This window comes from Moschus berezovskii, chromosome 1 (assembly GCF_049115385.1).
Source record: "Moschus berezovskii isolate FMDL1 chromosome 1, NW_MosBer_1.0, whole genome shotgun sequence".
Lineage (NCBI taxonomy): Eukaryota > Metazoa > Chordata > Mammalia > Artiodactyla > Moschidae > Moschus > Moschus berezovskii.
Window position 1 is genome coordinate 28,726,263 of NC_142460.1, and position 22,753 is coordinate 28,749,015.

Sequence of the window (22,753 nt, forward strand, 5' to 3'; positions counted from 1 at the left end):
CCCAAATCTCCTGCATCTCCGCCATTGCAAGCAGATTCTTTACCACTTAGCCACCGGGGAAGCTTTTTTCAAGAGGAAATATCCTGGAGAATTTGATTAAAAGTTGATTTTTAAATGTTGAAAGACCAGAAAGAACAGTAAACAAATTCCTTTCAGAACTAGTATGAACGCACACAACCCTGACCATTAACTCTGTTTTCAGCCTTTTGTTGGCCGCATTTGATTTTGTGGTCTGGAAACATCCTTGGTTATTCGGTACCTGGTGGTGGTGGTTCAGTCATGTTGTGTGTAAATACAGCTTTTTGCATTCATTAATCCCTGTCCCAGGCGGCCTTTTGCAAAATGATACTCCACGGGGTCCCCTGTTTGTCCTTAATATTTCCAATGAAGGAACGTTTCTGTAGGACTCTAATAGTATGTGTCTTAGATATATTTTTTATATTTTTGTATCTGTAAGTTCTTGGCTTTCTTAAATATCATCCATGTCTATTCTTGGTTTGCGTATTTAACAACTGAAATGTCATCTTGTCTGAGATTAATATTTTTTCAATTGAGATCAACAGAGAGAGAAATGGAGACTCTAGATTTTTTAAATTTAGAATGAAAATGTTCTGATGGTGACCAAGTTTTTAAGGTATTTTCCTGGGAAAGCTAATTATGTTACCAACTATAACCTTCTAATATGGATCTAAGATGGTTTCTACTCTACCTCTTCCAGTTGTTGGCATTTGAAATTTCTTCGGCTCCCTTAAATTTTTTAAATTTATGTACAGATAGATTTGCTGTCAAAGATAAAACATATTTATATGTCCAGAGTAGTTAGCTGCTTGTTACAGATGCCTGGCCCAGTCAGATGGGCCGCCTTAGCCTAGGGAGAGCCTGACATAAGATACTATTATTGGTAGGGCTTCTCTAGTGGCTCAGACAGTAAAGAATATTCCTGCAACACAGGAAACCCAGGTTGGATTTCTGGGTTGGGAAGATCCCCTGGAAAAGAGAATGGCAACCCACTCCAGTATTCTTGCCTGGAGAATTCCATGGAGAAACGAGCCTGGTGGTCCATGGAGTCACAAAGTTGGACATAACTAAGTGGCCACATCATACTTCAAAGAATAATTTTAGACGACACTGAAGTGCTTATTCTTCTCAAAAGCTTATGATTCTGCAATAATATCATACCATTCAGATTATCTTAAACATTGATGATATCCAAAGGGTACTTAATGTATGCTGCTGCTGCTGCTGCTAAGTCACTTCAGTCGTGTCCGACTCTGTGTGACCCCATAGACAGAAGCCCACCAGGCTCCCCCGTCCCTGGGATTCTCCAGGCAAGAACACTGGAGTGGGTTGCCATTTCCTTCTCCAATGTGTGAAAGTGAAAAGTGAAAGGGAAGTCGCTCAGTCGTGTCCGACCTTTAGCGACCCCACGGACTGCAGCCTACCAGGCTCCTCCATCCATGGGATTTTCTAGGCAAGAGTACTGGAGTGGCTTGCCATTGCCTTCTCCGTAATGTATGCTAGGTTTCCTTATATCTAATGGATTCTGAACTTAGAAATATTTGTTACCTGTTGATCAAGCACTCACTGTGCTGTTACAGTGTCGACCACCATTGAGGGAACAGAAAGTGAATCATGCATCCCTGCCTTCAAGGAGTGTGTGTATAGTCTAAGCGGGCAGGAAGGTGCATCATTGTAGTAGGTGACTGGCCGGTGGTCAGATAAAAGTGATGGCATAAAATGCTTTGGATTCAGAGATTGAAGCGATCAAGAAAGGGAATATCTGTGAACCAGCTTTTGAGCTGGGGCATTTTTCTTGGGTTTTGTTCATTCGGAAGGAAGGTGAAGCTATCAGAATAGCTTATGTTTAAAAGGAGGGGGGCTTTTTGACTTCACTGGTGGTACAGTGGATAGGCATCCACCTTCCAGTGCAGGGAACATGGGTTGGATCCCTGACCCAGGAAGATTCCACCTGCCTCAGGGAAACTAAGCCTGTGCACCACAGCTCCTGAAGCCCACAAGCCCTTGAGCCTTGTCCTGCAACAAGAGAAGCCAGTGCAATGAGAAAGCCGCGCACAACAGTGCAGGTAGCACCCTCCCCTCCCTGCCCCCGCCTTGCAACTAGAGAAAGCCCGCACGCAGCAAGGAAAACCCAGCACAGCCATAAATATTCAAAAGTGGGTGTGCTTATCGAAGGAGACCCATCACTCCTCACTGCAGTCACAGGTAATCAGGTGGTCCCTGCCTCATCCGCTCTGTATCTCTGTGACTTGGGTCCACGGCCGCCTCCTGCTAGTATCTCTGTCTGTCCATCTTCTTATTTTCTTGCTTCTTCCAATTGCCTGTTTCCTGTCCCCTCATGGTTTTGCCAGGCACCACCTCTGGCTGTGACTTCCCCTGCCTGCCAGCCTTAGCTGTCCAGAACCTGGATGTGTTCGTTCACAACGCTTAAGCAAGGAGAATGCAGTTGACAGAGTGTTTTCCTCTGGCTGTAATCAGCTTTGGGGCCGGAGCTGCAGAGTTAAAATATGGGCACTCAGGAGAGCTCTTGCCGAGGACGGGAGTAGGAGCTGGAGGGCTGCAGAGAGGGGCAGGCATTTTGGCAGCCTCGTGATCAGCTTCAGCCAACGTTCATGAAGGTGGATCACCTCGGGGAGGCTGCGAGTGGGGGTCCCCTTGTGTTTCCTGCCCGTGGAAAGTATATTTGCAACGGGGAGGTGGTACACATATGTGCTTAACCCAAATGTCAGGCACACTGCGATAAATACCAGAAAGCATTCCTGAAGTGGGCGAGAAGGATTCACACCTATTACACTGTGAGTGGAGGAGGTTTGTCCATGGGGGAGGATGCTCGTGGACCTAGGCATTTGAAGTGCAGTGTAAGGGTCTTAAGAAGAGTGTGCTTGTTGCACAGTGAGTGTGTTTATTCAGTGACTGCCCTGTGTAATTCAGGAAGGGATTTTAGGAACTGCGGACTGTCTGCTTTTCAAGGAACTGACCCAAGGCTAAATTTGCTTCTGCTTTAAGTATTGATTACTGCAAGGAGATCCAACCAGTCCATTCTAAAGGAGATCGATCCTGGGTGTTCATTGGAAGGACTGATGCTAAAGCTGAAACTCCAATACTTTGGCCACCTCATGCGTCGAGTTGACTCACTGGAAATGACTCTGATGCTGGGAAGGATTGGGGGCGGGAGGACAAGGGGACGACCGAGAATGAGATGGCTGGATGGCATCACCGACTCGATGGACATGAGTTTGAGTGTACTCCGGGAGTTGGTGATGGACAGGGAGGCCTGGCGTGCTGTGATTCATGGGGTCGCGGAGAGTCGGTCACAACTGAGCGACTGAACTGAACTAAACTGAAGCTGTCATCATCTGCATTTTTTCATAATTAAAAAAGTAGTGATCAGTGGGATCAAATAGGAGACGTTTTGGAAAAGGATGGTGGCCCTGTAAAAATCAGGCTTTGCTAATGCCCGCTGTTTTAGCAGATTCCCAGCAGTGCTTCTTGTGTGAGCACAGCATGCATGCAGCATGCAGTTGAAAGAGCTCAGGGATCTCAGTTATCTTTATTTCCTATGTGAAGGTGTGGGACACCACAGAGAAGACATAGAATGCTTGTCATGAATTGTTTAAAAATGCTTCTTTGTCTGGTCATATACTGGCACTGTTTAGTGAAAAATATGATACAGTCCAACCCTTTGCAACCTCATGGACTGTAGCCCACCAGGCTCCTCTGTCCATGGAATTCTCCAGGCAAGAGTACTGGAGTAGGTTGCCATTCCTTCTTCAGCGGACCTTCCTGATCCAGGGATTGAACCCGAGTCTTCTGCATTGCAGGCAGATTCTTTACCATCTAAGCCACCAGGGAAGATCCAGTATTTCAGATTTTTGTCAGAAGCCTCGGTATGGTTTTGTTGTGTTTTTTTGTTAGGTTTTTCTTTCTGACTTGGAGGTTCCTTGTCCCTGTGGTGATCGCTGTGACTAACTGGGACTAGATGTACTTCAGAAGAAATTACATGTCTTTAAGGTTTGGTGTGCCTCCCCCCTTTTAAATAAACTTCCTGAATTGAGAACAGCAATTTTTTATTCTCTTTGGCAAATTCGAATTAACAGCTCCTTGTCTCAGGATAAAAGTGGCTGCTTGGGTGGAAGTTGCCACTTCCCTTTTCATTGTTCAGCAGTAGGCAAACCATGCATGGGATTCGTGTGGTTTTGTAATCTCCTCCAACTGTCTGTTAACAATCGCTGATGTCCTAGAGAAAGAAGGTGAAGCATGGAAAATAGCACATACGCCCTAGACTTTAGGATGGGAACTGGAAGGAAATTCTGTGTGTGGCTGATCACTTTGTAAAGCTCTGGTGGCCTTCAGGGAAGAAGCCCTGTCTTCTGTGATTGTTTTGTTGCTGTTGTTAGGTCGCTCAGTCGTATCCAGCTCTTGGTGACCCTTTGGACTGTAGCTCGCCAGGCTCGCCTTCACCATCTCCTGGAATTTGCTCAAACTCACGTCCATTGAGTTGATGATGTCATCCAACCATCATATCCTCTGTCACCCCCTTCTCCTCCTGCCCTCAATCTTTCCCAGCATCAGGGTCTCTTCTGATGAGTCTGCTCTTCATATCAGGTGAAAGTTTTGGAGCATCGGCTTCAGCATCAGTCCTTCCAATGAATATTCAGGGTTGATTTCCTTCAGGACTGACTGGTGTGGTCTCCTAGCTGTCCAAAGGACTCTCAAGCATCTTCTTCAGTACCACAGTTGGAAAGCATCAGTTTTTCAGCACTCTTTTATCTTAACTGGCCCATGTGCAATTCTATCTGCTAGAAAATTACCCACCAAATAAGTTACTGCTTTTTGCACCAGTTATTACCTTAGGACACTGAAGATGGAAGGCATGTGAACCAGCCATATACATTTTTTTTTTCTTATCAATATGTACCCTACAGATAGTTTTTTGGTTTTGAATTAAGACAAGGAAAATATGACTTGACTGTGCCTCCTGCAGGCATGGTCCTCCTTGGTAGAAGGCGAAGGCTCCTGAGAAAAGTCTCAGAAGGGTAGTATTTCTGTGAAGTGGCAGCTAGAACCCCTTTAGAAAAATGCGGTAACTCACACTTTACTGCACACAATGTCATGTCCCTCAGGGCGAGCTCTCTGGTGTCACCGAGTTTATGACTCATGAGTGCTGTACTTTTGTGATGTAATAAACGAGGCGAGGTGGTGGGAGAATTATATTCCTGCCCCAAAAGCCACTTCACCTTTTATTCTGTTGGGAAAAAAAAAACCATGGGGATATTAAATTTTAGTGGCATTTTCAAGTTGAACATTGTCTGTGATGAAAACGCATGCATTGAAGTGTTAAGCCACATAAGAACAAAATAAAATCAGGCAAAGGAGCTGTTTCCATGTAGAGCTAAATTGCTGGCAAGGGTTTTGGAAGAATAACTTTCTTAATACGCATCCAGGATATGATTTACATATCCTTCTCTGGGTGTTTGCATAGCTCGTACCTGCCCCATTGAATTTGCCTCAGACTACACTGACCAGCGGCTCTGTTTTTCAGAGCAGTTTTAGATGCCGCTCTAAAAAACAGTTCCCTTGTGGCTCAGCTGGTTAAGAATCCGCGTACAATGTGGGAGGCCTCGGTTCTATCCTTGGGTTGGGAAGGTCCCCGGGAGAAGGGGAAGGCTACCCACTCTAGTATTCTGGCCTGCAGAATTCCATGGACTGCATAGTTCACAGGGTCACAAAGAGTCGGACACAACTGAGTGACTTTTTCACTTTCACACTGACCAGTGTTCTGTTTTTTAGAGCAGTTTTAGATGCTAGCAAAATGGAGAGGGAGGTGCAGAGATTTCCTCTGTACCCTCTGTCCCCTGCCCTGACTCATGCATAGTTTCTCCCCTTTTCTCAAAATCCCCCAGCAGAATAGTACATTTTTTACACTATTTATGTGCGTATGTTTCTTTTTGGCTGCACTGAGTCTTCGTTGCTGGGCTCAGATTTCTCTCTAGTATGTCAAGCGCAGGCTACTCTTTGTTGTGGCACGTGGGCGTCTTGTGTCTGTGGCCTCTCTTGTTGCAGAGCCCTGGCTTTAGGCATTCAGACTTCAGTAGTTATGGCCCAGGGGCTTGGGCTTCCAGGATGGCTCAGCGGGTTAAGAATCTGCCTACAATGCAGGAGACTTGGGAGACGTGACTTTGATCCTTGGATCAAGAAGAGATCCCCTAGAGGAGGAAATGGCAACCCACTCGTTTTCTTGCCTCAAAAATGCTATGGGCAGAGCAGCCTGGTGGGATCACAGAGTCAGACATGACTGAGCACAGCACACAACAATAATGGGCCAAGTTGCCCCAAGGCACGTGGGACCTTAAGTCCCCAGCTAGGGATCAAACCCATGTTCCCTGCATTGGTAAGTAGATTCTCAACCACTGGGCCACCAGGGAAGTCCCCAGAATAGTATACTTATTACCATTGATGAGCCTCCATGGACGCATCAGTATCATCCAAAGTCCATAGTTCACCTTAGGGTCCACTCTTAGTGTTGTACATTCTATAAGTTTGGACAAATGTATAATGACGTGCGTTCACCACTACAGTGTCGAGTATCATAGAGAATAACTTCACTGTCCCCCAAATCCTTTATGCTCTTCCTGTTCATCCCTCCTTCCCGCTAATCCCTGGTAATCACTGGTCTTGTTACTGTTGCCCTAGTTTTGCCTTTTCCAGAATGTCACATAGTTGGACTCATACATGTATTTTCACACTGGCTTCTTTCACTTAATAGGCAACTAAGATTACTCTGTGTCTTCTCATGGCTTTATAACTCCTTTCTTTTTCCTGCTGGGTCATCCATTGTCTGGGTGGACCACAGTTTTCACTAGTTTTCAATGCCTTGATTTTTTAATAGATTGGCCTCAGGGTTGGAATAGGAAAAGGCAGGCGAGGCACTCAGGAATTAAGATAAGTCATATTTTCATGCACTATTTAAAAGTCAAAAATTAATGCCCCAAACTCCACAGTGAACAGGAGATAAACACTTTAAAGACAGCAAGTTCCTTCTGAGCTCACGGACAATCATTAGCAAAATTCCTTCTATCCATAACCCACACTGTGGACAGTATCTTCGTGCTCTGAAGCCAGCTTCTTCCCCAAAGGCACTGCTTCCCTCGAAGCCTTCTCAGGTAGCTCTTTCCTTGCAACCCTCCCAGCATTGACCTAGGGATACCTTCCTTCTCCTGCATTTTCACTTCCAAACCATTCTTTCCTCCTCTTCCCTAAAAAGCATCCCCCACCCAACCTGTGGGTGGGCTAGTTCCCACCTCTCCTCCACCTGTGGAGGCAGCCACAGGGCTTTTCTGCCTCAGGGGCATCCCCCTCCGTCTTCTAAGATTTTAGGCCCTCACTCTCTGTCTTCAGCCAGCTGCGTCTTTCATCATTCCTCGCTGATTTTGATATCAGCCTTCATGCTCCAAGATTCGAGTTTCTCTGTTCCTTGATTTTTAGTCCTCCGGTGATCTTGCTTTCGTCATTCTTCAGCCATTCCCTCTGAAATTCATATGATAGTCCTTGCAGACACCAGTGACTGTACCTCCTCCAGAATCTTAATTTCAACTCTGACTGTCCACTACTGCTTCTATCCACCCCACTATTTTGGGGTTTTTTTGGTACCTTTAGGACAGAATCCTGTAGCCCACAGTGGGACTCATTGATACTACATTGATTTGGCGCTACATTTAGTTGCTGCATGTGAGATCTTTCATCTTAATTGAGGGGACTGACCAGGGATCAAAGCCAGGCCCCCTACCTTGGGAATGTGGAGTCTTAGCCACTGGACCACCAGGGAAGCCCTAATGCTACAGTCTTTGAACTGTGTATCCCACTCTTCCTACATCCCCACTTTAGATTCTATTATAACCCATCAGTATAACCATTTCCTTGCTTCTGTCCTCAGTTCTCTTATATTTCCTCTCTTCATTGTATTTACTGGCAAAACAGCAACTCTGGTGAAATGCAAGATTTATACAAGGGCAAGACCATTTTAGAAACAAATTTTTATGTTTCTATTTTTCCTTCAAGTCTCTTCTCATTATTATTAATAAATAGAAGTGATCTGATATTTTCGTAAACCCATTTTAGTTTATCAAGTTTTACATTTCTTCCAAGTGTTCAGTAAACACTGTGATTTACTGAGAACAGTAATCAGAGTGAAGAGCTGTAGTTAGTTATCAAGGGAAGAGATTCATAAATGCAATTCTTTATCTAAAGGACACTCATGATAACTGTTTGATAAATTATTCTTATGTAAATTACTTTGGACAAAGAGAGGAATTTTTGCAGAGAGAGCTTGCTCTGTGTCGTATCCTGTGTTTGCCTAGTTGACGAAAACAGGGTTGGGTTGAATTTCAGTCGTGGTAATATTCTCAGGTGTATTTACCATGGCATTATTTAGGGGGGATATCCCTGGTGGTCCAGTGGCTAAGACTCCATGCTCCCAATGCAGGGGTCTGGGGTTTGATCCCTGGTCAGGAAACGAGTTTCCATGTGCTACAACGAAGACCTGGTACAGTCAGATAAATAAATAAAAATATTTTTTAAAAGTATTTTGGGCATTACAGCCTATCTTCACACCCATTTACTTTGCATTGAAATGACCCCATACTTTTAAGAGGGCTTCCCCCGCTCCATGGACTACAGCCCATAGGGTCACCTCGTGTCAGACTGAGTGACTTAGCACGCTCGCACCTCCTCCCTTTCTTTTTTATCTCCCCTAGAAAATACGTTTGAACAGAGAAGTCTGGCAGGCTACAGTTCATGGGGTTGTACGAGTCGGACACAGCTTAATGACTAAACCACAAAACCACTAGAAAAAAGGTTGAAGGACTTCTCTGGTGGTCCAGTGGTTAAGACTATGCATTCCTAATGCAGAGGTCCTAGGTTTGAATCCTGGTCAGGGAACTAGATCCCACGTGCTGCGCTAAGACCCAGCATAGCCAAATAAATTTAAGAAAGAAAAAAAAATGTTAAGCTGGAATGGGTGCTTATAAAGTAGGAGTACGTGTAAAGTAAAAGTTAGATTGTGTCATGTTTTGAGTGAACGATTGTTTTCTTTACCCTGAATTCCCCAAAGTGTTAGTTAGTCCCTCTATCGTGTCCAACTCTCTGCAACCCCATGGACTGCAGCTGACCAGGCTCCTCTGTCCATGGAATTCTCCAGGCAAGAGTACTGGAGTGGGTTGCCATTCCCTTCTCCAGGGGATCTTCCCAATCCAGGGATTGAACCCAGGTCTCCCACATTGTAGGCAGAATTTTTTTTACCATCTGAGCCACCAGGGAAGCCCACGCTTGACTGTTGAATATATAGAGCCAACCTGTATGTATATATAGGCTGTATGTATATGTATCCGGAATGTATAGGGCCAGCGTGTACCCTGTGGGATAACAGTCGTGGTTCATCGGGTGACTGTATGCCAGCCCTGCCTCGGGTAACAATGTACCCATTCTGTGTACTCTCCCAGGTCTACCCTGAACTACAGATCACCAATGTGGTGGAAGCCAACCAACCAGTGACCATCCAGAACTGGTGCAAGAGGGGCCGGAAGCAGTGCAAGACCCACGCACACATGGTCATTCCCTACCGCTGCCTGGGTGAGCTGGCCGGCCTTGGAGCCGGCGTTGATGGGCCATGGGCTTTGGGCATAAACGGGAAGGATGCTCTGATTACGAGATCAGATATACAGGCTCTCCCTTCAGCATATTGCCACTCTGTATTGGACTATATTTTGGACTCTTATTAAAGTATCCTGTGTCCTAACAGTAAAGGAGCAGTATTTCCAGGATTCCAGCCTCAGAATGAATTTACCTAGTGTGTTTATTTTAATTAAAAATCGTGGATCTACAGCTCCTGAATGAAAATATCTGGTAGTGGGGCCCAGGAATCTTAGTTTCACCAATTTTTGTAGGTGATTCTCCTGTACTGGAATTGTCTAAAATTAGTAGAATTCAGACCTTGTATGTTTCTTGACATAGACTTCATAAAAGAGAGCACCTAATGTGCATTAGGCTAATTCTTTAAAAGCGCCTTCTACAACAGCCCACTACTCTTCCTGTTTGATGATAATTGGGGAATGAGCAGATTTTGTTATTCTGCTTACATCAAACTGGAGGAAGCAGTTTGATCTCTCAAATTTATATGTGTGCTTTCACTTTTGACTGACTTACTTTAAACTGTTGTTCTAAAAACTGAGTTGCTTTATGCGGTATCGTGATTTTTCCTCTGGAAACACTGTCATACTCCACATTTAATCTGTCTTGGTTATTAGTTTCTTCCTGCGTGATTTTTCTTTTTTTTTTTTAATGTTGCTAGGCAATGGGGAAATCAGCAGCCTTTGATCTGATAGCCAGCATCTAGATGTTTTCCAGAAGTATATTCATTGGCAGAGTGGTTGTAAATAAGGTCATAGGGATTTATCTGAGAACCATGTGGACAAGTATTGATAGACATCCCAATAATGTCTTATAAAAACTAAAAAGGGTCTGTAAGAAAAAGTTCCCAACAGCAAACTTAGAAATTCAGAATGACAAAGATTCTGTAATACTTGGGTCAAAGGTGAATGCTCTAAGAAACCATTGATTACTGTAGATGCCTGCACACACTTTGTGACATTAACAGGAAACTGGGCTAATCGCCAGTGAATGAAGCTTTCATCTGGTGGATTTATGATAAAATATGCAAAACCAGATTCTTAAACATTTGGCAGAAGACAACACTTGTGATGTGTTTAGCCACTTTCCCAGGCCTGGCATAGTATCTGGTGTTAAATTAGCACATCAGCAACACCTCTTCTTGACTACTCATGGGACTAGATGACCATTATATACTTCTAGTAGGTACCTGGCCTATATGAATCTTTTATCATGGTTTCTCATTTTATAAATCCCTGGTATTTTTCTACTGAGCCCAAAATTAGACCCTAACGTGACAGTGACGAGTGGAACACATGATGCCTCCAGCTTTGTTACTGAGCGTAGATTAGAATTAAGGATTGTAGGTACTACCTCGCTCCTGCTGCTGCTGCTGCTGCTATGTCACTTCAGTCGTGTCCGACTCTGTGTGACCCCATAGACGGAAGCCCACCTGGGATTCTCCAGGCAAGAACACTGGAGTGGGTTGCCATCTCCTTCTCCAATGTGTGAAAGTGAAAAGTGAAAGTGAAGTCGCTCAGTAGTGTCCGACCCATAGCGACCCCAAGGACTACAGCCCACCAGGCTCCTCCATCCATGGGATTTTCTAGGCAAGAGTACTGGAGTGGCTTGCCATTGCCTTCTCCGACCTTGCTCCTAGGTGATGGCAAATTTTCCATAAGTTTTTTTTTTTCCCCTGATTTTTCAAATTGAACAAAAATATTCTTTAGTAGTAGTGTTAGTTGCTCAGTTGTGTTCAACTCTGCGACCCCATTGGACTGTAGCTCGCCGGGCTCCTCAGTCCATGTTATTCTCCAGGCAAGAATACTGGAGCAGGTTGCCATTCCCTTCTCCAAGGAATCTTCGTGATCAGACCCAGGGGTCGAACCCAGCTCTCCCAAATGGCGGGCAGATTATTTGTCAGCTGAGCCACCAGGGAAATTCCGTAGTGCTTTACAATTTTCAGAAGTTTCACAGTCGTGATTTCATATACCCCCATGACAACCCGTTTTTCCCCTACCCCTGTACTGTCCCTCCCTTTTCCCTCTACCCACTGATAGCCACTAGTTTGCTCTCTTTATTTGTGAGTCTCCTTCGCTTTTGTTTTATTCATGGGTTTGTTGTATCTTTTAGATTCCACATCTAAGTGGTATCATATAGTATTTGTCTTTTTCTGACTTACTTCACTTAGCATTAATGCCCTCCAGATCTATTCATGTTGTTGCAAAAGGCAAAATTTCATTCTTTAACTAAAAATATTACAAAAAGTGTTATATATAACCCCAATGAATATGCACAGCATGTCTTGTTTTCAGGAAAGGGAATGGAAAAACATGTATGTAATTTATGTATGTTTTTAATTCCATTCATACTGCATGGTCCCAATAGTTTGAACATTGTTTGTCCAGTTTTCTTCCTTTCCTTTCCCTTTTGCTCCTTTCTTCTGTCCTTCCCTGATTTTGCCTGCCTAGATTCCACATCTGTTACAAGAGAGGCTATCAAGTGTTTTGTACTTGCATAGGGCCCCCATTGAAATACTTACTCTTTGAGGCAGGTGATGTTGGATTTTTCAGTCTCACTTCACTGGTAAAAATATTGAAAGTCGGCAAGATTGAATTTCTTGCAGTAACTCACACATCAGTTTAGCAGTAGAATCAGGACCAAAGCCCAAGGATTTTTGATTCACAAGCCAGCATTCCTTCCAATATCAGCAGAATATTGTATTAGAGCCAATAACCACCTGATTTATAAAATCAAATCATAGAGGAAAGACTATGAATTGGAGGTAATAACTAACTCCTAAAAAAAAATCCCACCGTAGATAATGTCTCATAAAGGCCCCAGCCATGTCCGCAGAAGCTCCACTGCTCTCTTCGTGAGATCTGTGCGCCCTTTATGGTAGGGAGAGGCAGCCTTATGTCCAGGGCTTTTCCAGTGGTGTTTGTTGCTCACTTGCTGAGTCGTGTCTGACCCCGTGGACTGCAGCACGCCAGGCCTCCCTGTCCTTCACCGTCTGTTGGAGTTCGCCCAAGCTCATGTCCATCGAGTCAGTGATGCCATCCAACCATCTCACCCTCTGCCACCTCCTTCTCCTCTTGCCCTCAATCCTTTCCAGCATCAGGGTCTTTTCCAATGAGTTGGCTATTCGCATCAGGTTGCCAAAGTATCGGAGCTTCAGCACCAGTCTTTCCAATTTCAGCTGGCTCACTGGTAAAGAATCTACTTGCCAATGCAGGAGACGTGGATTTAATCCCTAAGTCAGGGAGATCCCCTGGAGGCGGAAATGGCAACACCCTTCAGTGTTCTTGCCTGGAAAATCCCATGGACAGGGGAGCCTGAGGGCTGCAGTCTAAGGGGTCACCGAGTTGGACACCACTGAGCGACTGAGCACACAGGAACATTTGTGTATTACTTCCCGCTTGATAAAGAATTACCGTTTAGCGTTACCATAAGTACCATCTAAAATTTCTGGCTGTATCCAAATAAATCCTTTACACAAAAGACATTATTTTACTAAAGTTAGTTCTCAGGAAGGTGCTACCTAGAAAGCAAAATAAGACTGTCTTTAATCCTAAGCATATTAAATTCAAAACAAACCCAGAGGAGAGAATGCCTGGCACATTCAGCAGGCGACCTTCCTGACCTCCTTACCAGGTGCAGGAAGAGTGCTACACTAGGTTGTTTTGCTCTGAGCCCTGTGTTTGCCTGGGCATCCCTGCTCTACAGTGTCTCGTATCCCTTGTCTAGACGGAGAAAGTGTATTAGGGCGTTGTTGTCACTTTCTTCCCGTGAAGTGGGTGATTTCTCCTGGGAGTCAGCTGGCTTTCTCACTTCACGCTGTGCTTTTAGTTATGCCTCAGGCACCAGACGGTAAGAGCTGTCTTAGTCATTTGAACATTTTATTAATTATCTCATACAGGATTCAAGCACATCATTATTATTCAAGGAGAATGCTTTCTTTGCAAAATGTTTGACGCCTTTCCATTTGCATTACTACTTTTCCTGGTGTCGTAGATCCATTATTGAAATTGATGCTTTTCTGCATTTGCCACTGTCCAGTAAAGGCTAATAATTCAATTATAAACGAAAAAAGATGAGTAGAAACTCTGGAATCACCTGCTGATCCGGTTGCCATTTTTATATGAAGTACCAGCACTGTTTGAGTTGTGTATGGGTATTGTGACTCTCTCCAAGACACAATGGGATATGAAATTTTTTAGAGTTGAGCTTATAAGGTTCTTCATACAAGTAAGTTATGACCTCGATAATTTACTGTTTGCTTTTATAAACAGCAGCTTAACTCATGAAAAGTATATTCTGTTTTTATTGCTTTTATTTTTTTCTATTGTTTTCAGATTGTTTCAATTTAGACAGACAGATGCTGACATCCAAGAAAGTTAAAAAGTCACATGGAACTTAAACGTGGTCACATTTTCACCTACTTTATTTAAAAAGTAACTTCCCTGGTGGCTCAATCGGTAGAGTCTGCCTGCGCTCCAGGAGACTTGAGTTCGATCCCTGAGACAGGAAGATCCCCTTAGGAAGGAAATGGTAACCTACTCCAGTATTCTTGCCCGGGAAATCCCATGGACAGAGGAACCTAGTGGGTTACACTCCCTGGGGTCCCAAGAGTCAGACACAACTTAGCAACTAAACCTACCCACCTACCTTATTTAAAAAGAGCAAAAGTGCCTATAGATTTAGTAACACATCAGCTAGAGTGGATGGATATAGGATATTTTCAGTTTTTAATTTCTCTATGTATTTGGAATCAGTACTGTCATATCAGATCTGATGGTCTGGAAACATTTACTTTTCTGTGCCAACCAGTAAACAGCTGCTTCCTAGTTACGTCTGCATAATTGCATCTTGGAAATTATTGGCTTGCTGTTTTAACGTAAATTTAATACGCTGGACCATAATGTTTCCAGCTTTTAACTTCACGCTGTGTCTTTCCTCGTAGACTTTTCCTGGCGTAACTGAGTTGAAGTGATTATGATAGGGAATCAAGAAAGAAATGGACTTGCATCAAAGTTCTCTTTGCACTCTGGGAACGTCTTTTTCAAGTGGTTTGCTGCTTACCATCACTTCCTACCTACAACAGAGAAAGGAAACTGAATTTCCTTTCTGTGTTTACAACTCAATTCTCATCATGTTATTTCCCAAACCAACGCATTTGAGATCTTTTTGATTTTGTTTACTGTTTTGTCTAGCAAATAACTTTTCAAAGGACTATAGTGGAAAACACAACTTGTATTTGACAGTTGTACAAGGTTTTGGGGGATTTAGGGCACCATGTTTAGCTTTATGCCACATGAATAACTGGAACCAGAAAGAGAATATATCAGAAAAGCTCTCAGAGTGGTGCAGACAGGTGTTGTTACGTTTCCTAGGACAGGAAAGTGGCTTAAACCCAGTGTAACAAATGGAATTCAGTTAGTTAACTCAGACTATGCCACAAAGCCCTCATTTCCATTATATTTTAATTAGCTAAATACAGTTTACATTTTATGTAAATAATAGGTAAAATGTATTAGACATGGACTTAATGCCATCACAAAGTACAGGAAATTTTTGCTGTATTTCTTCTTTGGGAAAAGAATTGAGAAATGCTTTTTTTGTGGACTTAAAAGAATTTTAGTTTTGAGCTTGTGGATTAGGGACAGCGTATCTCTATAGTATCTCCGAACAGTACCCATTAAAGTACAACTATATTTCTTAGAAAGGGAAAAGTTAATTATTTCAAGCTTAGTGAAGTGAAATTTGGGGAAATAATTTCTCTGAGGTAGTTTAGCACATTTTTAAAAAGTAATTTCATATTTGTATATCATGAAAGAATTGACCATAAAGCACTGAGACATAAAGTATGCACAGAAAGAAAAAATCATGAATGTTAGAAATGTCATAAAGATGACAGTCCATGAAGCCCACGTAAAGATGTATTTCAATTTCAGTATCAAAGGATATGATGACATGTTCCAATTTTAGTACTCAATGCAGCAAGCTCTCAGTGTAGAGTCTGGAAATAAATTCCATTATCTTTATTTGTTTGTCGCCCTAGTCACAAGCAGCTTCATTAACCTTTCCCTCTCTTCTGCGTCCCTAGATAAATTTCAGCTCTTGCTGGTGCAGTGTGTCCTTTTTCCCCCCTGTCAGTGAGTCTCAGGCTTTTGCTGTGAAACCTGATGGTGAAGGGAAGTCCCAAGGCAACAGCTGTGCAGCAGTCTGGAGAGGAGCCAGTCCAGACTGGAGGAGAATGGGGCGGATCCCAGGAGGGAGGGCTCCAGGGCAAAAATAGCACTGATGGACCTGCCTGTACTTAGGAGAGGTTGTAGAATTCTGTTACAGAGTTCACGAAAGATGCAGTCCTGATGGGTGCCGAGAAAATGATGCAAATATAAAAATGGGGCGAGGGTTAACTTTAGGTAAACAAAAAGCCAAATTTAAAAGATAGCAAACAGTTGTAAGATGAAAGGAGATGCCATTCCCCGGGTCTGAGCAGTATGGAGGCAATTACAGACGCCACAGACATGATGAAAGTATACTGGAAGGATCGTGGGAAGGGGAGGAATGGACTCGCCTTCACATACGGAAGACTGGAAGTGGGAAAAATCAAAGAAAATACTACTGTATACTATTAACTGAGTACTATTTAAGTACAGAGTTCAGCAATAAACTCTGTAGAGACACAGCTAAATAATTTTTCTTACTTCTTTTTGCTACAGAGAAACTTATCAAGTTGGCCTGTGGCAGGAAGAAGTTGAGTTTAGGTTTGCAGATGTTATTTTCAATCTTTAAATTTTCTTTTAAGATTAGAAATTGTGAGTGAAACTAGTGTTAGGGGTGTCCTTATTTAGCTTACTTTGAGTTGGATAGAGTTAAACTGTGATTTCACAGAGCTGAGCTTGTGTACCAACTTTAGAAGATGTTTGCGTCTCCTTGGGTGAAACTTATGACTCTCTCTCTATAAAATTACCTTTACATATATATACCTATTTTACAGAATTTAGGGCAGAATTCCACAGTTTTAGATGTTGTAGAGGTTTGTAGTTGTGACTGTTTTTACTCTGGAAACATGCTGGTCTTCTCTGGTGATTTCACGACAAGTGTTTGTTCAAGGACCCAAGCACAGCATCATCAAAACTCCACTCCTCTTCCCCAGAGGTTTTCTCGTAAACGCAATTGTGTTGAAATTTCTAATTCCAGTTGATGATTTGCTTTATTACCCAGTGGTAACAACTTTGTCTGTAAGATAAGCAATTGCTGTAAAAATAGGAGGCAAAATTGGAGTGTACAGTGGAGTTTCCTGGAAAGAGGATGAGGCATGGTATGGATCCTAATGCATATGGAGAGAAAATGAAGAGATATGAATTAGGAAATGTGTTCTGGGGACCATAATTCGTGTTGGTAGTATTAGGTACATATTGTCAAGTTAGAATGGAACTAAGATTGTTGATTATTTAAGTTTGAAGTAGTATTTTTGTTGTTCAGTCACTAAGTCATGTCTGACTCTTTGCAATCCCGTGAACTGCAGCACACCAGGCTTCCCGTCTTGGAGTTTGCTCAGATTAACATCTGTTGAGTCAGTGATGCCATCCAACCATCTCATCCTCTGGTGCCCTCTTCTCCTCTTGCCCTCAGTCTTTCTCAGCATCAGGGTCATTTCCAAAGAGTCAGCTCTTGACATCAGGTGGCCAGTGAATTGGAGCTTCAGCAGTCCCTCCAATGAACACCCAGTACTGATTTCCTTTAGGATGGACTGGTTGGATCTCCTTGCAGTCCAAGGGCCTCTCAAGAGTCTTCTCCAACACCACAGTTCAAAAGCATCAATTCTTCAGTGCTCAGCCTTCTTTATGATCCAAATCTCACATCTGTGCATGACTACTGGAAAAATCCATAGCTTTGACTATATGGATGGACCTTTGTTGGCAAAGTAATGTCTATGCTTTTTAATACACTGTCTAGGTTTGTCGTAGCTTTTCTTGCAAGGAGCAAGCGTCTTTTAATTTCGTTTCTGTAGTCACTGTCCCCAGTGATTTTGGAGCCCAAGAAAATAAAACCTGTCACTGTTTCCACTTTTTCTCCATCTATTTGCCATGAAGTGGTGGGACTGGATGCCATGATCTTCATTCTTTGAATGTTGGAATAGTATAGAAATCACATTTTTATTCACAAGGACGTTGAATTCATTTGATTGTTTCTTTTATGTGGTGTCTGGAAAAATATCTAAATAGTCAATGTGGTTTTAAGCCTTTAATTATGTCAGTTCTTTAAATAGATGGTACAGTTAGATTAGAGGAAAAACTCCTTATACTCTGGAGTAATATTTCCATAAATTCTAGTAACCTGTTCATTTAGTGCCTCAACATCATTTGAATTTAAATAGCAAATCCATAAGAAAGTAATAGGTTGGAGAAAGTTTTAAATTAGTGGGTTTGAGGGCCTTTTGAGGGAAAAGAATAATCTAAGAGCAATATTAAGAATAAACCATATGTGGCACTGAGGACTAAGAAGGCTTTCCTGCAGTGCCTGTAACTTTGGAAATAATTGTTTTTAAGCAGAAATGTTAGCTCTCTGAAAGCTGAAATTCTTGTTTCATTCACTGAAACATATTTCCAGAGTTTTAAGTATGTCATGGTACATTGAATAAGTGCATATTCAATGAATGAATTGAGGAGTTAGCTGAATGTTTTTAAAGGAAGGAAAACTTACAGAAGGAATAGCCTAATCACTAGGAAGACAGAGGTTAAAAACCACAATTTCACATGCCTAAGTGAATCTACGAGATTACAGAAATAAATATTGATCAATAGAGGAAGAACAGGTTTTATTTAACAACCAAGAAGTAACATAAGAAGTAACATAAGAATCTCAGAATAGGTAGAAACTAAGGTTTTTTTGGGTTTTTTTTTGAACCTGGATTAGAGAACATTAAACTCTTTATTTCTGAGGAACAGGGTCTAACCTCGACATACCTAGTTTAAAGACAGTACAAAAATTAATAAAAGAAAGCCTCTTTTAAGATAGAATCAAATCCCTCCTTCACCTTAATCCCCCAGTGTGGTTTTAATTAGTGTTTTCCTGATGATTTATAATTTTGAATAGTTTTTATAAGCTTACTCGCCCATTTGGATATCCTCTTTTGTTAAAACCCTGCATAAGTTTTTCATTCATTTCTTTAAAAAGTTTGTTGTTTTTCTCCTTAATTTGTAGAATTTACTGGATTGGAATTCTTCTATGGAAACATGCATGGCAAATATTTTCTCCTTTTTGGTGGATTTGCTTTTTGAATCTCTTAAAAGTATCTTTTACTTAAAACAAAGTTCTTTTCAAATCTCAGTAAAATAAAATAAAATGGAGTCAGGGGACTTCTTTGGTGGTTCAGTGCTTGAGACTCCAAATTTCCACTGCAGGAGGCACAGGTTCGATCCCTGGTCAGGGAACTAAGATCTACCACATGCTGTGCAACTCGTCCATAAATTTAAAATTTTTTTAATTAAATTAAAAAGAATAAAATGGAATCAGGCATCCCTGAAATGGGAGCTCTCATGCACACACCACCTGTCACAGCTTCACATTTCTGAGCAGGAATGTCTCTGATACTACAGCAGGAGGAAGAAAGATTTTCTCCTGGCCCAACAACAGGCGCAGCCAATGAAAGACTCTGCAATGCAGCCATTGAGAAGCCATCCCCCGCCCTGATAGCTCCATTGTCCTTCAATGGTCTTTTGTTTAGATCAGCCACACCTAACTTCCTTCTTTTCCTGTATAAAGTAACCTTCCTCTCCTTGATTTGCCAGGTTAGCCTGGTTTTTGCTATAGCTTGATTATCCCAAATTGCAATTCCTCTGCTGTTCCTGAATCAACTCATTTTGCTGCTAAAATAACTGGCTGTTATATTTTAAAGGTTGACACCCATGTTATCAGAGGCATCTGAATTGAGAAATAAGACATACCATTAGATTCTTTGAGGAGAGTGTCCTTATCTTTAGCTTTCAATTCTAATAATAAATTATTTTAACAGAAACCCACTTCTAAGTATCATTTATAACGGTCAGTTTGGTTCAGTTCAGTCACTCAGTCGTGACCGACTCTGCGACCCCATGAATCAAAGCACACCAGGCCTCCCTGTCCATCACCAACTCCCAGAGTTCACTCAAACTCATGTCCATCGAGTCGGTGATGCCATCCAACCATCTCATTCTCTGTCGTCCCCTTCTCCTCCCGCCCCCAATCCTTCCCAGCATCAGAGTTTTTTCCAGTGAGTTCACTCTTCACATGAGGTGGCCAAAGTATTGCAGTTTCAGCTTTAGCATCAGTCCTTCCAATGAACACCCAGGATCGAGCTCCTTTAGGATGGGCTGGTTGGATCTCCTTGCAGTCCAAGGGACTCTCAAGAGTCTTCTCCAGCACCACAGTTCAAAAGCATCAATTCTTCGGCGATCAGCTTTCTTCACAGTCCAACTCTCACATCCATACATGACCACGGGAAAAACTATAGCCTTAACTAGATGGACCTTGGTTGGCAAAGTAATGTCTCTGCTTTTTAATATACTATCTAGGTTGGTCATAACTTTCCTTCCAAGGAGTAAGCGTCTTTTAATTTCATGGCTGCATTCAGCAACTGCAGTGATTTTGGAGCCCAAAGAAATAAAGTCTGACACTGTTTCCACTGTTTCCCCATCTATTTCCCATGAAGGGATGGGACCAGATGCCATGATCTTCGTTTTCTGAATGTTGAGCTTCAAGCCAACCTTTTCACTCTCCTCTTTCATTTTCATCAAGAGGCTTTTGAGTTCCTCTTCACTTTCTGCAATAGGGTGGTGTCATCTGCATATCTGAGGTTATTGATATTTCTCCCAGCAATCTTGATTCCAGCTTGTGCTTCTTCCAGCCCAGCATTCCGTGTGATGTACTCTGCATAGACGTTAAATAAGCAGGGTGACAATATACAGCCTTGACATACTCCTTTTCCTATTTATAACAGTAATGAAACCTAAAAGCTTATTTCAGATTTTTATGTTGTATCTTAAGAGTTAGGATTATCTGTATGTAAACTAATCATTAATTCCTATCATATTGAAATGCCTTTTTTAACTAATGAGGTGAATATGGTACTGAGTAGGTGTTTGATGTATAGATATTAATTACTTCCCTTTTAGAGGTTTAAATATTCTCATAACACTAAAATTTGGACCATTTTATTGATTTATTAATTAGGGGTACATGCATGTTCAAAAATATTACCCAGGTGCAATTCCCCTAAATCATTCCCTTCATTCTTAACTACTTTGAGAGAATATGGTCCAACCTTGTTTTGGGTTTGAGGAATTTTTTTGGCTGTCACTGAAGATCTTCTTTATTGTATGATAGCTTCATTAGCTCTGCTGCTGCTGCTGCTGCTAAGTCGCTTCAGTCGTGTCCGACTCTGTATGACCCCATTGACGGCAGCCCACCAGGCTCCCCCGTCCCTGGGATTTTCCAGGCAAGAACACTGGAGTGGGTTGCCATTTACTTTTCCGTTGCATGAAAGTGAAAAGTGAAAGTGAAGTCGCTCAGTCGTGTCCGACTCTTAGCGACCCCATGGACTGCAGCCTACCAGGCTCCTCCATCCATGGGATTTTCCAGGCAAGAGTACTGGAGTGGGGTGCCATTTCATTAGCTCTAGGTTGCTAGGTTTCTGTGAGTGGATCATATGACTCTTTCCTCTGGCTTTACTGAAAGTAGAATTACTTGTTATTCAGGTCTTATGATGTTCTGCATTCTCTAAGCATATTTAATACAGTAGTCTCAATGTTCAGTCTGCCAGGAAGTTATCCTGTGTTTTTCCATTTAAATAACTTTAGCTGATTTTTCTTTTTCTATTCTTGGTTCTCATTGCAAATTTTCAGTCCAAATTCTCAATCGAAGCGTGGTAGCAGTGCACATAGCAGCTTCCCAGGTGGCTCCGCCTAGCAGTGCAAAAGATGCAGTAGACGCGGGTTCGATCCCTGGGTCAGGAGGATCCCTTGGAGAAGGAAATGGGAGCCCTCTCCATTGTTGCTGCCTGGAGAATCCCATAGACGGAGGAGCCTGGCAGGCTTCAGTCCACGGGGTTGCAAAGAGTCAGACAGCTGAGCACACACACACCAGTGCCCAAATTATCTTCACTAAGTCCTTTAACCTCATTGTATCTGATCTTTGACTTGGTTATGACCTTTGGTCAGTAGGCCCTTTCTTTCATTTGCTATGTCAGCGATTTTGAGCCTTCTCGTATTTTCCTGTCCATCAGAGGCCCCTGGGTTCTCATGTCGGTAACGTAATCCCATGTCTTTAACATCCACCCTTGCTCTACCCACGGACAGCTGTGCTTCTGCATATGCCAGGGAGCCATTCCTATTTTGTCTTGCAGCATTCACCTCCCTGCAGTCAGCTGTTGTCAAGCATCTGCCCCTTCAGCTCCGGTGAATGAGGTCTTGGCTCAGACATGTTTGGTCCTTCTCAGTGTCCCAGCAGTATGTCCCTGCTGCTCACTGCCTTCTCCCCACGCCGTAACTGTGCTCTGGGCTTTGTCAATCTCTGCTGACTCCCATTCTTCCTCTGGCTCATTTTTTCTGCAGCCTTCTCAACACTGATATTTATGAGTCCTCCTGGGTTGTTCATTTTCTCACAGTACCCTTACGAGGAAACCTCATCAGTGCCTTGGTTTCCCAGAGGCCTGGCTTAATGAATCCTGAGTTATTAAATCCAGGCCAGGCCTCCAAGTACTTACTGGTCATCAGACTTGCTCTGACTCCCAGAATCTTGATAATTAGCTTTGTCCCTTCAGGGTAAGAGCATGCAGTATATTGCTAATACTGTGCCGAGTGTTGGCTTTTAACTTTCATGGACATTTCCTCTAAGATGTGTATGAGATTCCCTTATCAGTAAATGGCGGGTTTGGGCAGCTTAGATTAAACACAGAGCACAGAAGCATGGGATATACATCTTTTATTTTTCTCTGTTGGTTTATTGTATCATTTATTTGGCGGATGAAAATCTATTTGAGGCAAAAGATAAGATTGTTTTCAGCTTTTCTTAATGGCTCCTGGAC

General features: G+C 42.6%; 1 protein-coding gene and 1 non-coding gene across 7 annotated transcripts in view; both read left to right on the forward strand.

Moving 5' to 3' along the window:
- Window positions 1-22,753, forward strand: part of APP (amyloid beta precursor protein) — a 305,975-nt gene that overhangs the window by 85,389 nt on the left and 197,833 nt on the right. For all 6 annotated transcript variants that reach the window (XM_055421750.2, XM_055421740.2, XM_055421746.2 and 3 more), the window contains exon 3: window positions 9,516-9,645. In XM_055421750.2, coding sequence (XP_055277725.2) covers window positions 9,516-9,645 — 130 coding nt within the window. The remainder of the gene's footprint in view (window positions 1-9,515; window positions 9,646-22,753) is intronic.
- TRNAR-CCU (transfer RNA arginine (anticodon CCU)) lies at window positions 8,883-8,955 on the forward strand. Its single transcript has one exon. It is a non-coding gene; the product is annotated as a tRNA-Arg (tRNA).